Source organism: Misgurnus anguillicaudatus, chromosome 2 (assembly GCF_027580225.2).
Source record: "Misgurnus anguillicaudatus chromosome 2, ASM2758022v2, whole genome shotgun sequence".
Classification (NCBI taxonomy): Eukaryota; Metazoa; Chordata; class Actinopteri; order Cypriniformes; family Cobitidae; genus Misgurnus; species Misgurnus anguillicaudatus.
This window is the reverse complement of record NC_073338.2, coordinates 15,835,610-15,849,412: the sequence shown is the minus strand read 5'-3', so window position 1 is coordinate 15,849,412 and position 13,803 is coordinate 15,835,610. Positions and strand designations below refer to the sequence as shown.

The window sequence follows — 13,803 nt, the reverse complement described above, 5'->3', positions numbered from 1 at the left end:
AAAGCGGTTTTAAACGAGAGAGCGCGCAGGTCAGCCTGCTCGAGGGGCTCTATAGGGGACCGCGCAGCGCTTTCAGAACCGTGGACAGATCCCAATACGGGACCGTGTTATGTCGCGGTGGGTTTAGTCTGCGAGCGCCTCTGAGGAATTTAATGATGAGATCATGTTTTCCCACGGTGTGACCGGCGATAAGGGGGTGATTCGCCGTTAACGCCGCCACATATACTTTAAGCGTTGAGGGCGCGGGACCGCTGTCCAGTATTTCCTGTAGAAAGGAGAGAATATGCTCCACTTCACAGGTGTTTGGGTTTAAGTTTTTCGTTGTGCACCAGTCAGAAAAAAGAGACCACTTTTGAGCGTAAAGGCGCCTGGTAGATGGGGCCCTAGCTTCCGATTATTTAACACTCGAGAGTATTTAACACTCGTCCTGAAAGGCGTGACGGTTGCAGTTCAGAGACCAAAAGTGTAGATTCCATAGCTCCACCTGTGCCTTTCGCCTGAGATAGGAGGTCTTTCCTCAGCGGTATTGGCCATGGTGCTGATGTTTTCAGCTGCCATAGGTCGGGGAGCTATGGTTGATTGTGCCAAAACGGGGCGATCAGAATTATCGCGATTTCATCTCTCTTATCCTCTGAAAGACCTGTGATAACAAAGCCCCCGGAGGAAAAGCATATAGAAGACACGCCGGCCATGTTTGCGACAGGGCGTGCCCTAACCCGTCGCAGACGCATCCGTAGTCACCACTTTCCTCCTGCTCACGGAGCCGAGCTCCGTGCCCGAGAGGAAAAGGTGAGGGGATGTCCATATCGAAAGCACGTTCACGGACCGGTACGTGATTTTGATTAATAAGCGGCCCGACAACCAAGCACGGGGTGGAACTTTCGCTTTCAACCAAAACTAAAGCGGTCTCATGAACAGCATTCCCAACGGTATTAGTGGGGATGCTGCTGCCATCAGACCCAGCATTTTTCGGAATCTTTGAGAGGGAGATGTGAAACCGCTTTGAACGATGCCACCTCGCGTCTGACCGTGAGCGCGCGTTCCGGTGTAAGCCATGCCCGCGTCTTTATTGAGTCGAGCGTCATGCCTAAGAACCCAATCCGCTGTGTGGGGGTGAGCAAACTGTTCGGGAGGTTGATTTTGAACCCTAAATTCTCCAAATGCTGGAGTACAACGGTCTTGTGCGCGATAATTTCCCTCTCTGACTGGGCTAGAATAAGCCAATCGTCGAGGTAATTCAATATGCGGATGCCGCTCTGTCTGAGAGGGGCGAGCGCCGCATCCGCACATTTGGTAAATGTGCGTGTCCCAGAGATAATCCGAAGGGCAGAACTTTGTACTGGTATGCTGTCCCGTCGAATCTTAGAAATGGCCTGTGACAAGGTGCTATCGGAATGTGAAAGTAAGCATCTTTCAGATCCACTGATATGAACCAATCGCCCGGTCGAATTAACGCCATGATTCGTCTGGCTGTAAGCATTTTGAATGGCCATTTGACAAGAGCGCGATTCAAAACGCGTAATTCCAATATCGGTCTGAGGCCGCCGTCTTTCTTTGGAACGAGAAAATAACCACTGTAAAAGCCTGATTCGCTTTGATCCGCCGAGACGTCTTTTAGTAATAAAGAACACACCTCTTCCCTGAGGATCTGCATGCGATCGTCTGGGACAGTGGTGTAGAGAATGCCACGAAACCGGGGTGGTCTCCGAGCGAATTGAAGTGAATAACCATGTTGGATCACGTTTAGAATCCAGCCCGGCATACCGGGGGTGGATTGCCAAACGTGAAGTTTGACGGCGAGCGTCGATATGCTTATGGCAGTGAGCCGTGTGTGTGTGTACAGAGGAGGAAATTGGCTCTTTTTTTGAAAAGGTAAAAATTTGTTTTTCGCTGTTGCAGCGAGGGTGTGACCATCCGATCGTGCAGGACGCTGGCCCTTAACCTCCGGTTCAGCTCTCTGCTGGGGTTGAGCTGGTGCTGGCTTAGGGCGCTGAGCTGGCGACGGTTTTGGCGGCCGGTCTCAGACGCTGAGGCAGATCGTTTTGGTAGGAAATGCCGCATAGCCTGCGACGATTTCTGTGCCTCAGTGAAGCGGTGGGTGAACCCCTCCACAGCAGAGCTGAAGAGCCGCGATGGCGACACGGGCGAGTCAAGAAGGGCAAACCCGATCCGTGTCCATGGCTCTTCCCACAGCCTGAGTGGGGACTTTAGTAGCGCGGAGGTCAAGTCAGTCGCGCTGCGCAGGTGTTTAAAGGTTGACGGGTCCGGGCCTGCCTCATCCATATCATGGAGGAGTTTTGCCTGGTATACTTTGCCTGGTGGCCATCGGCGGCGTAAGATTTCGACGCCAGAGTTGATGTCAGACGGCAGGGCTTCATCCGCCGGCTGAAGACAGGCAGAGGTGAGCGGCAACAGATTCCTTGAGCGGCGGCAGCTTAGTGTAGCCGTGTTCTTTGGCGCCGTTCACTACGGAGAGGATGTGGGAGACGGCGCTTTGAGCTCGGGTGGAGTGGGGAGCACGCCAGGATTTGGTGAGCTCCTGGTGAACCTCCGGAAAGAACGGCGCCTGCCGTTGGTGGGATGATTGACGGCGCCCGGGCTGCAGAAACCACTCATCCAGACGGCTGAGTTGAGGCTCTGACAGTGGCGACCACTGAATGTTGAGCTCTGCTGTAGTTTGTGTCAGGATGCGGATAAGCTCAGAGTCGTGAGGACGCGACTCGGTAGGTTCTTCAGCGGCGGCTGCGTGGGTGTCGTCATCCGAAGCCACCCAATTCTCTAACTCCTCAGAGAATGACATCATCTCCACGGTGTCACCGGACCCAAAGGAAACCATGCCACTAGTACTCGGCAGGGGGCGTTGGTCCTCATGGATGAAAGTGACAGGATGACGGCGGGGAGATGAGCTGGCGTGGACTCGGCCTCGGGGCGTTTTTCCACTTCACGGCTCTGCTGCTGTTCCTTTTGCACAGCACCGCGATGGGAAGGCGCTCACAGTGGGCGCAGCCCGCCTCAGGGAGTACGGCCTCGGCGTGGGTAGGACCCAGACAGATGACGCACTCTTTGTGGAAATCCTCCACAGGCAAAGGGGCTCAGCATGAGCCACAGTGCCGAAGCGACATTATCTCAACGCGCTTCTGCTCTTTTAGATGAAATTCATTCTTTTATACTCAACCGGAAAAGGGCAGGGGAACACGCTTGTGTGTAGTAGTCCGCTGCAGTGCTCAGATCGACGGCAAGTAAGGGCTTCTTCTTCGGAGCAGCGAGAAGGTTCGCGCTGAAGGAGAAAAGTAATGAGCTCTTGACGTATTTCCGCAAGCTTATATAGGGACGTGTGCCACGCCCCACGCGGGCTCAAACGTAATTTGTCTGTATTTTCTACAGACGTCAACCAATAGGCTTCAATCGCCGAGTAAACAGTAGTTTCCCCCATAGCGTCAGCAACTGACGCAATGCGAAGTGAACCGTATTGAAAGGGAACTTTCTTTTCCAATGCACATGTGCTTCTACTTATAAACATACAAACACCAAAAAGAGAAAGATTTAACTTAGTCAATGTCAAGAGCTTCACTAAAGCAAACACTGATCACGATAATGGGGGTTTATTGAGGTTTCAATATTTTTTCAATATTAATGGAGGGTGCAAACCTGATATTGATTCAATGCAATTAACATTGGCAAATCAATTATTTTTAAGATTGTTTCAATGGTTACATGCTATCTGGGTAATAGACCTGTTGCCTTGTTGAAGCTCCCCCCATGCCGTTTCTCGGTCAGCCACCACTGGATCAAAGACCTTCTTCAGCTTTTCACTGAAAGACGTTTCATCGTCGTTGTCCGATGAAAACCACGTATGTCCATTTTGCAGATTTTGAGATTTTCAGACGGATTGAATGTCCAGGTTCATTTCCGTATACAGAACGCTTCACATACCTAAATGGCCAATGAAGAGTTGTGAAATCATGTCATCTGATTTTCACGTATATCCATTTGGTGTCAAAGCTGTCAATCATGCCGCTTATCTCCCACCAGTGGAAGCATCTCTCCGGTCTCGTAAAGTTTCATCGAAGCTCAGCACTGGATATAGCCGAATAAACATAGCCTGGTGAGACAACGACTTTCCTTCATCGAGGTAAACATTTCCCCCTGAAGCCAGACGTACGTCTAGGAGTGACAAAATTACGATAGGACTGTGCAAACAAAGTATCTGTCTAGCATAGGTATTATTTACACTAGGGATTTGGGGACATCCCACCACTTTTTGAAAGCATTTGGTTAAAATGTTCTGAAATATCAAGCGATGCTTAAAGGAACAGTATGTAAGAAATTTTTATCAATTAATCATAAAATGTCACTAGACATTAAGAAATGATTTTCATTTCAAATAATTATATCACTCACAACAGTGGTCGGGCCAGGATATTGTCATTTAAAAAGTGGAGTTGCAGCCCTCAACTGATGTTTATGTTGTCATTTTGTGTATTGGCCACCAGTTGTGTGATTGCAGTACCAGTTTTAGCCACAAGTTTTCAGGCAGCAACAAAATGGTAAATGGACTGCATTTATATAGCGCTTTTGGCAGACCTATGGCCATCCAAAGTGCTTTACAAGTTGCCTCTCATTCACCCATTCACTCATTCATACACCAACTGTGGTGTCAGCCTTGCAAGGCACCAGCCAGCTCGTCGGGAGCAGCTGGGGTTAGGTGTCTTGCTCAAGGACACCTCGACACCTTCCGGTTTGTAGACAACCTACATGAACCACTGAGCCACTGCCGCCCAATGCCACTTTGTAGTTCTCTGTAGGAAAAGACGAAGGGTGCTGAAGTTGACAAACAAAGAGCATTAAGCCAGGAAAGAGCAACACAAATGGGGCTCACCCAGATAAGCAGCAGGCGGCAGCAACCGGAGCTCATGGGCAGTGGGTTTCACGGGTCTTCAGTTGTAAGAGTTGCGTAGTTAGTTTAGAAACTTGAGTTGCTAAAGCCTGGGCTGCTGGACCTGTGGCAAGAATTTGTTCCTCCTGATGTTCCCTACAAGTATTGTTGTTGGTCAAAACTTTCTGTATCTCGCCGAAATTCGCTGGGTCAATGTCCTGGTCAGATTGTTATATAATACAGAATCCAATGGCAAGTAAATAACAGTTTATTAAAGTAAACTGAAGATATGCAGAATGATCTGGTAGTTGTGTCTTCAAGGCAGCATAGAGTCCATGAGCCGGCTTTGAAAAAAACAAAGGTGTGGGAGAAATACTGGAACGTATCTTGGAACAGGACTAGAACACAGGAACAAAACTTGAATCCAAACAGACAGCACATCAACGATTTGACAAGGAACAGCACACGCACACAGCACTTAATAGGTGCCGGTAACAAGCAACAGGCGCACCCATCAGAGGTGGTTGCTATGCAACTCTAATGAGCCTGTCTGACCAGCAGCCCAAAATAACCACACACACACAAGCAAGCAAGAATGAGAACACGGACCCATGAATCGTGACACAGACACTGTGTTTTCCTCTGACAATAAAGTGGTGTAATAGCAATATGACTCAGAGCTCTTACTGGTCCGGAGTTTTTCAGCGATGCTTGTCTGGTTCATTGTCCCCAGGAGGTGCAGTGTGATCTTCAGAAACTCCTCTCTGACACCGGTCTGATCTTCATCCTCCTCCTTGTCTTCTGAGTAATCTAGATTCAGTAGTCTCTTGAAGATTTTCAGCTCTTTCTTCACCAGAAACACGATTTTGTGCTCAAGTTCCTGAAATCAATGTTTAAAACAGAGGGTTTTATCAAACATAATAAATAAAACAAGATTGAGCACGGCTATAAGCTATCAGCCAACTCAAGACAAATGCAATACTGCACCTCCAAAAACAGGCCCAAAAAAGTCCAAGTCCACTTTTATTATATTATTTATTATCATCAATATAATGTATGTTTCATTATTAATCAGTAAATGAGCCTGGAACATCCTAAATCCCAGGGTTGTAGTTGAGTCCACAAACATTGCTCTGGTGCCTATTTTTAAGACATTTGACAAGTTAGGTGTGCGGTTATCAGGAATTAATGCATACCCACAGAACATTTCTCAACCAATCAGAATACAGCATTCAACAGACCTGTGGTATAACTGCTGTTTATTTGGAAAGCACAAACATCAAGAATCAGAGTATGAATCTCAACAATGGTGACAATTAAATGAAAAACTGGGTATTAAAAAATAACAAATCTCATCTAAGACTCACAGCATGCACTGCAGCATGGATAAATAAGGAATTATTTTTTATTTTCTTAGTCACCATGGTTGAGATTCATACTTTGATTCTTGATGTCTGTACATCCCAAATATACAACTGTACATTTTTGTATAAAGTTTCTAAATCTCCATAATGACAAACTGCTGGATCTCATATACAGAATTGACAGTAACTTTTTATGTATTTTCTTGATGTTTGAACTTCCTTAAAACAGTGTCCTGTAGACTGGAAAATTCCACCTCGACCTCTAATCTCCGATCGGTGTTTGCATGAAGTCAGATGGAGCAGGTGGTGCTGGTTCGTTCTAAATGTTCTAATATCCGTATTTTACACGATCCATAAAATGCCGCGAAAAAACACGTTGCTAGTATCAAGTCACAAATTTGCTAAAGCCTAATGACGCATGAGACACGGCAATACAACCAATCGGAGAAACTGATTTAATTTTATTAAGGAAATATATCAACTATATTTTCCTCATTTGATTACATTAAAAGTCATGAAACATTCAATGTTTAATTTATTTAAATTATTCTTGATATATATTAAATTAATCAAAAACTGTGTAAGGGGGCACAAAAACCTGTTTGGGGGGGGCACGGCCCGCGAATGCCCCCCCTTAACGCCGGCCCTGCTTTAAAGAGGGCATGGCATGAACATGTTAGCATTGCACTTTGTAGGTGTGAGCAAAAATTAGGTAATTGAAATTTGGCTCTCCTTATGATGTCATAAAGAGATCTTATTATAATACCACCCCTTAATCTGTACTATCCAACCACAGCAATGCCATTTAGTGCAGAGAGAAAGAGAAAAAAGAATAATCGACAGCACAAATGAGTTTGACTTGAATCAAACCACCATCTTGATCAGTGTTTGCACTTCATCCGCTCATTGGCATTTTAAAGGATACACCCAAAAAGACAATTTTTTTCTCACACCTACAAAGTGGCAATGCTAACATTTTCATACCATGGCCCCTTTAAATGAAACAAAACATCAACATCTAAACTTAATAAGTGAATTGTGTTTTTTACAGCAACATTTTTTACCAAACATTCAGAAATAAAGGAATTCAGAAATGGTTTGCTATCATTTTCATAAGCAAAAAGGGAAACATAGAAAACAGTTTTTTAAACATGCGAACATTAAAACATGACACAACGTTTGAAAATACAAGCAACCAAGAAACATTCTTAAAACATTAAAAAAACTGGAAACCCAACTCCAGTCCCCTGCCCCCCCCCCCCCCCCAGAATGTTTTAGATGTCTCCCTTTATGAAACACCTGATTCCACTCATTAGGCTCTTTCCAGCCTAGCCAACAAAAAAAGACCTAAGAATGTTCCTTGAACGTTTCCAACAATCCCAAAGAGACTTTTTATGTTGGCAGAAAACATCTTTGGGAATGTTAGAAACAGTCAAGGAACGTTTTTAGAACTTTTCTCTGTTAGCTGGGAGAATGTTTGCAATATTAAAGAGCCAGTAAGATGCCAATTTTAAGCTTCCTATCACTGTTTATAAGTCCCAAACAACAGGTTTAAATGCATGCAAGGTCAAAAAACACTAATTTTTGTCAAAATATAAATTTCAAATTACCCCATTTCTCTGAGATCCCCAAACGATTTGTGTTAAGCCGTTCAATTACTTAGTCTGCCTAAACCCCACCTTTCAGTAGCCTATTCTGCTCTGACTGGTCAACTGACAGAGTCTCTACACAGCCCACAGTTCAGTGGCACAGACCAACAATAGTGCAACATGTATTTACCTAGTACTAACATGATTTACTGAGAAGACATTATCGACATCAATACATATCATTCATCATTAATCCAAGCAATAAAAACGACGCTAGAAAATAAAATTTTAAACTCATTTAGTAGACTTAGTAGAGCAGGAGGTTGGTGAGAGAAAGATGGCACCAGTGTTTTGGTCAGCTTGCCGTCAGCTCCTACCTGTTCGCTCGTTGCGTTTGTGTTCCTCCTTTTGTCGCTCTTGCAATATACCGATGCCTTAAGGACTTATGATCGCTCTATATTGCTACATATCTAAAACTCCTTAGAGACACAATACACTGGGAGTTTTGGCCCTCACTACAGATGCCACCCGCCGTTCATCAACCCTTCTGCGGACTGCGTTCGCCAGCTTTCCTGCTCTGTATCAAACAAAACCTTCATTTTAAATGACTTTTTACACAGCGAGATTTGGACATGTTTAACGGAGACATGGATTGGCTCCGGTGCTGGTGAGTCATCCATTTTTGGCGAACTTTGCCCGATAAACTCTTCATTCATAAGCATTCTGAGAAGCTCGGGAAGAGAAGGCGGAGAGGCTTTGATTTTTAAAAATCAGCCTAAGGTACAAAAACTTTCTGCTGGGAGCTTTTCCTCCTTTGAAGTACAATGTGTAAAATAGGGATGGGCACGAGTACTCGATTGCTCGAGTACACGAACGTGGCATCGATGATCATGTGGGTTTATTTATTTATTATGGATATGGCAGGATTTGGATGTCTGGTTAGCGTTACAAGTGCATGTGGTAGTAAAGCCTGGGTCTGGAGATGCGTGTTTGACGTTGTGTCTAGCTACGCAGACCGGCGTATGACATCAGTAACGTTACCATGCGTGATTTAAAAACAAACAGATTCCGCGCACCCGCACGGCAGCAGCCCGCCGATCCTGTGAAGCCGGCCACACCTCACATCACAGAGGCACTACGGTTTAAAAGGATGCCGTGACTTTCCGAAATACAGTCAGTCAGTTGCAAAATGTACAGCACCGTCTCAGTTCAATGGGTATCATCTCATATTTAAAGGGATAGTTCGGCCAAAAACGATATTAAACCCATGATTTACTCACCCCCAAGCTGTCCGAGTTGCATATGTCCATCGTTTTTCAGACAAACACATTTTCGGATATTTTAGAAAATATTTTAGATATTTCTGTTCATTAAATGTTATGTTACGGGGTCCAGGAATAGTCCACGACCTTCAAGTCCAAAAAAGTGCGTCCATCCTTCACAAATTAAATCCAAACGGCTCCAGGATGATAAACAAAGGTCTTCTGTGGGTAATCCGTGCGGTGTTTTTGTAGAAATATCCATATTTAAAATGTTATTAACTTTATAAACTAGCTTCCGGTAGCGCCGCCATTTTGGAGTGATGCGCATTCAGGATGAGAGCTTACGCAGCGTACAGAGTTTCTCTGCTGCTGCTCGGTGCCCCCGCCCTCCGAATTTGTCATACGTCACTAAGAAAAGTGCGTACACTACGCTAATCCTCTCTCCTGAGTCTAAGATGGCGGCGCTACCGGAAGCTAGTTTATAAAGTTAATAACATTTTAAATATGGATATTTCTACAAAAACACCGCACGGATTACCCACAGAAGACCTTTGTTTATCATCCTGGAGCCGTTTGGATTTAATTTGTGAAGGATGGACGCACTTTTTTGGACTTGAAGGTCGTGGACTATTCCTGGACCCCGTAACATAACATTTAATGAACAGAAATATCTAAAATATTTTCTAAAATATCCGAAAATGTGTTTGTCTGAAAAACGATGGACATATGCAACTCGGACAGCTTGGGGGTGAGTAAATCATGGGTTTAATATCGTTTTTGGCCGAACTATCCCTTTAAACATCAAATGTCAAGAGATACCAGAGAGCCATACGAGCATTAACATTACATCTCGACTAAAACAGGTGAGAGGACGACACGACACAGCTAATCGCTAAAATGATAGCAAAAAACTTAAAGCTGGTTAACGTTATGAAGCTGGACTTGACGTGTTTAAAAGCGCGCTGTTTATGATGCACATCCACAAAGGGAGTTAAACTTTCTTTACATAACTTAGTTGAAAACTTAGTCTTGCATTTTATGCACATAGATGCACGTTGTACATTAATGTTGTTTAAAGGCTTAATATTATGTAGAGTGTGTCATATAGAAAGCGGTTTGTGTTTATTAACCCTTTAGTTTCTCTTCATCACGCAGCTTTTTCTGTTAGAGGTTTCAGTTCTGTTAAAAATGAATAATTCATTAATAATCTAATATGTGTTCATTGTTCTGTCATAGTTTCTTCAAAAGTTACGTTTTATGTGAGTGTTTTTAATATTTCGCTTCCGTTTTTGAACTGTTAAGTTGCAGAAAGTTAGCCGTCATTCATGTCTTTATCTTCTCCAGGCAAGTGTAAAGTGTAGAAAGGTCTGCAGAGGGGGTTGGGTTTGTCTTGATGTAAAGTTGGGTGTCATCAGCGTAGCAATGGAAAGATATTCCATGTCGGCTAATGACACGCCCAAGGGGGAGCATGTTCAGCGTGAAAAGGGTGGGGCCAGGTACTGATCCTTGAGGGACACCACAGGTGACAAAACGTGTGTCCGATTTAGCACCACCTAGTGATACATACTCTGTTCTGTCCGTGAGATATGATGTAAACCAGAGCAGAGTAGTTTCAGAGAGTGCAATGGAGGAGTGAAGGCAGTGTAACAGGATGTGGTGATCCACAGTATCAAATGCTGTGGTGAGGTCAAGAAGGATAAGTTATGGAAACTCAGCATCAGCCGTCATCAACAAATCATTTGTGACCCTGACAGGGGTCAGGGCAGTTTCCGTACTGTGGCCAGAGAGAAGACCAGATTGGAACTTCTCATAAAGACTGTTTGTTATGAGATGGTTTTGAAGTTGGGCAGAAACTACCTTTTCCAACACCTTTGACAGGAAAAGGGAGGTTGGAGATGGGACGGTAGTTGGCAGGTACTTCAGGGTCAAGGCTGGGCTTTTTGAGTAGTGGTTTGATGAAAGCAGTTTTCAAAGACATGGGAACATGTCCGGACCGGAGGGACTGATTGATGATTTTAGTGATCAAGGGACTTATTCCAGAAAAATGCCTTTTTATTAGGGCTGAGGGAAATGGGTCCAGATCACAAGTGGAGGGCTTCATCTTCTTTAAGAGGTCTTCAATTTTATCCTGAGTGATGTCTGTGAAACAGCATAGGAGCTGAGTAGTCCTAGATTAAGGATCTTGGTGGGGGTGGAGGGTGTTGAAACAGGGAGGATGGAGAGAAGGGAGCGGATGTTCTCTACTTTCGTTTTAAAGAAAGAGATGCAGCCGTTGCACCGCTCCTGTGTGTTTTCTAAATGTAGTGAGGTCTGAGGTTTGAGGAGATGATTTATTGTTGAGAACAGTTTCTTGGAGTTTCCAGGGCTATTGTTAATAATGTTAGAATAGAACAAGGACCATGTTTCACTGAGGGACTTGCTGTAGGCCTTCTGGTGTTCCCGGGAGGCTAGCTTGTGGACATCAAGCCCTGACTCCTTGAAACGCTGTTCCAGGACACGTCCCATTCTCTTCTGTAGTCGCAGCTCCTTTGTATACCGGGGGCTGAGCATGTGAAAGTGACGGTTCTGAGCTTGACTGGAGCATGGCGGTCCAGAAGGGTACAGAGTGATGAATTATAAAAATTCACAGATTCAGTAACTGAGAGTGGAGTAGCCACAGATAGATGGCAGAGGTCAGTAGTCAGAGTAATGGGTTGACGTTTTTAAGATTCCTGAAACCGATTTGTCTACTGGGCTTACTGAGGAGAGACTGGATAGGTAATTCCATTGAGATGGCCTTATGGTCGGACACGCCCAGGTCATGCACCGAGAGATTGCTGATGGATGTGGAATTAGTAATCAGCAAATCAAGAGTATGGCCTCTGGAGTGTGTTGGAACATTCACGTGTTGGGTAAGGTTAAGACTGTCTACAAGATTTATAAATTCAGCTACCAAGTAGGAAGTAGGGATGCACCGATCCGATATTCTGGATCGGTATCGGGGCCGATCCGGCCTTTTTTGCTGGATCGGATATTGGACTAACCGGACCGATCCAATTCCGATACTGCACGTTACCCATGGTTGTCACTGACAAGCGGTTAAAAAGTATTATAAAAGCACCATAAACGTTTTTATGCACTATAATCAAAGTCATCTTACACTCAATAGCTTCATGTGAAGGAACAAACGCACATTTAAAGATATTAATGTTTACAGAAACACTGTAACTTACTTGCAAACTGAGTTAATCCACTGATGAGAAGCGGACGGATGAAAACGCATCATTTAACACACGCACACACAATAACTGTAACATTAGGCTTTATTAAAGATCTGATTTCATCAAGTCTCAGTAAGCTGTTGGATGGATGCAATTCACTATGTGCTGAGTTAATTCACAGGTGAAGCGGATGGATGAAACGCGTCATTCAACACACGAACACTCAATAACTGTAGGCTGTTTAAAAGATCTGATTTTATAAAGTCTCAGTAAGCTGTTGGATGGATGCAATTCAGTATGTGCTGAGCACACGATGCATCTAATCTCATTGTGTTTTAATAGTTATGAACGTAACTTTCCATTGCGGAGCGAGGATTCCCATGTGAGGATGCTTCTAGAGCATCAATGCTGCACCCAGGAAGCACAGTATTGCGCACTCAATATGATTTAGGTGCATCAATTCTGCACCCGAAATGTGCATAAAAGGTCCGGTTAAGTGCATAATTCCCAAAATAACCATCTGCACACTAAAGCTTTTTTACTGTGAATTTTTGCGCAATTAAGGAAAATATATTTAGCATACTTATTTGATCAAACATGCCTATTTTATTTTCTCCTAAACACTGCCATGGTTAATAATTACTAATGTTCTTGTAACTTGTGAATAATTTTAAATTATTGCTTTTTACTTTAAAATTATAATTATATATAATATAATTATTTTATGCTAGATTTAGCAGAAAGCATTATACACATTTATATATAGTGTGTGTGTGTGTGTGTGTGTGTGTGTGTGTGTGTGTCTGTCTGTCTGTCTGTTTGTCTGTCTGTGTGTAATTTAAATTGCTCAAGAACTGGGTTGCTGCAGGTTTCAGCAAGTCAAATTTAAGACTTTTTAAGACCTTTTTAAGACCATTATGAGTGAAATTTAAGACAAACGTGACACAATGATCTCAGAAATCCTCAAAACATTATATTTTTTTATTTTTATTATATCATTAAATATTTTTTTTGACAAATAAAATCCACTAATATGGGAAGATCAGTATGGTCAGCTGATGATAAGTGCCTTGTTAACATGTTTTACACTTTCTCTACCCATATGTTATATGCATAAATATGCACTATACCGCCATCGCATTTATTCGCCCCTCTAATTACACAATAATTAAATGAAAATGAAAATTACCATTAAAAGGCTGTTCGTGGTTTTTTGTGTGTTGCTAACAAGGCCGTTTCTAAATCCGAAGGCTGTAGCCTTCAGAGGTCGCATTTGTAGGCTGCATACGTCATCAAGATTAGCAGATTAAAGTCAAGGGAGTAAACTCGCATGGAGCAGTGAGGTAAACAAAAGCTTTCTAAGTAAAAACTGTGTAACACTAAAGTTGACTCAATGTTGGTGGCTCGGGACTCGATGGCCTGACTGTTTAAGTGGATTTTCAATAAAGCAGTGTTGATTTTTTCGCTTTTAGGTCCTCTGTTTCAGAACCTGGCAAATGCTAAGGATGGATT

At 43.6% G+C, this 13,803-nt stretch overlaps 1 protein-coding gene across 1 annotated transcript in view; it reads right to left on the bottom strand.

The window, feature by feature from the left end:
* LOC129446172 (NLR family CARD domain-containing protein 3) overlaps positions 1 to 13,803 on the bottom strand; it is a 93,283-nt gene that overhangs the window by 66,104 nt on the left and 13,376 nt on the right. The window contains exon 2 of the mRNA XM_073871531.1: positions 5,564 to 5,756. Coding sequence (XP_073727632.1) covers positions 5,564 to 5,756 — 193 coding nt within the window. The remainder of the gene's footprint in view (positions 1 to 5,563; positions 5,757 to 13,803) is intronic.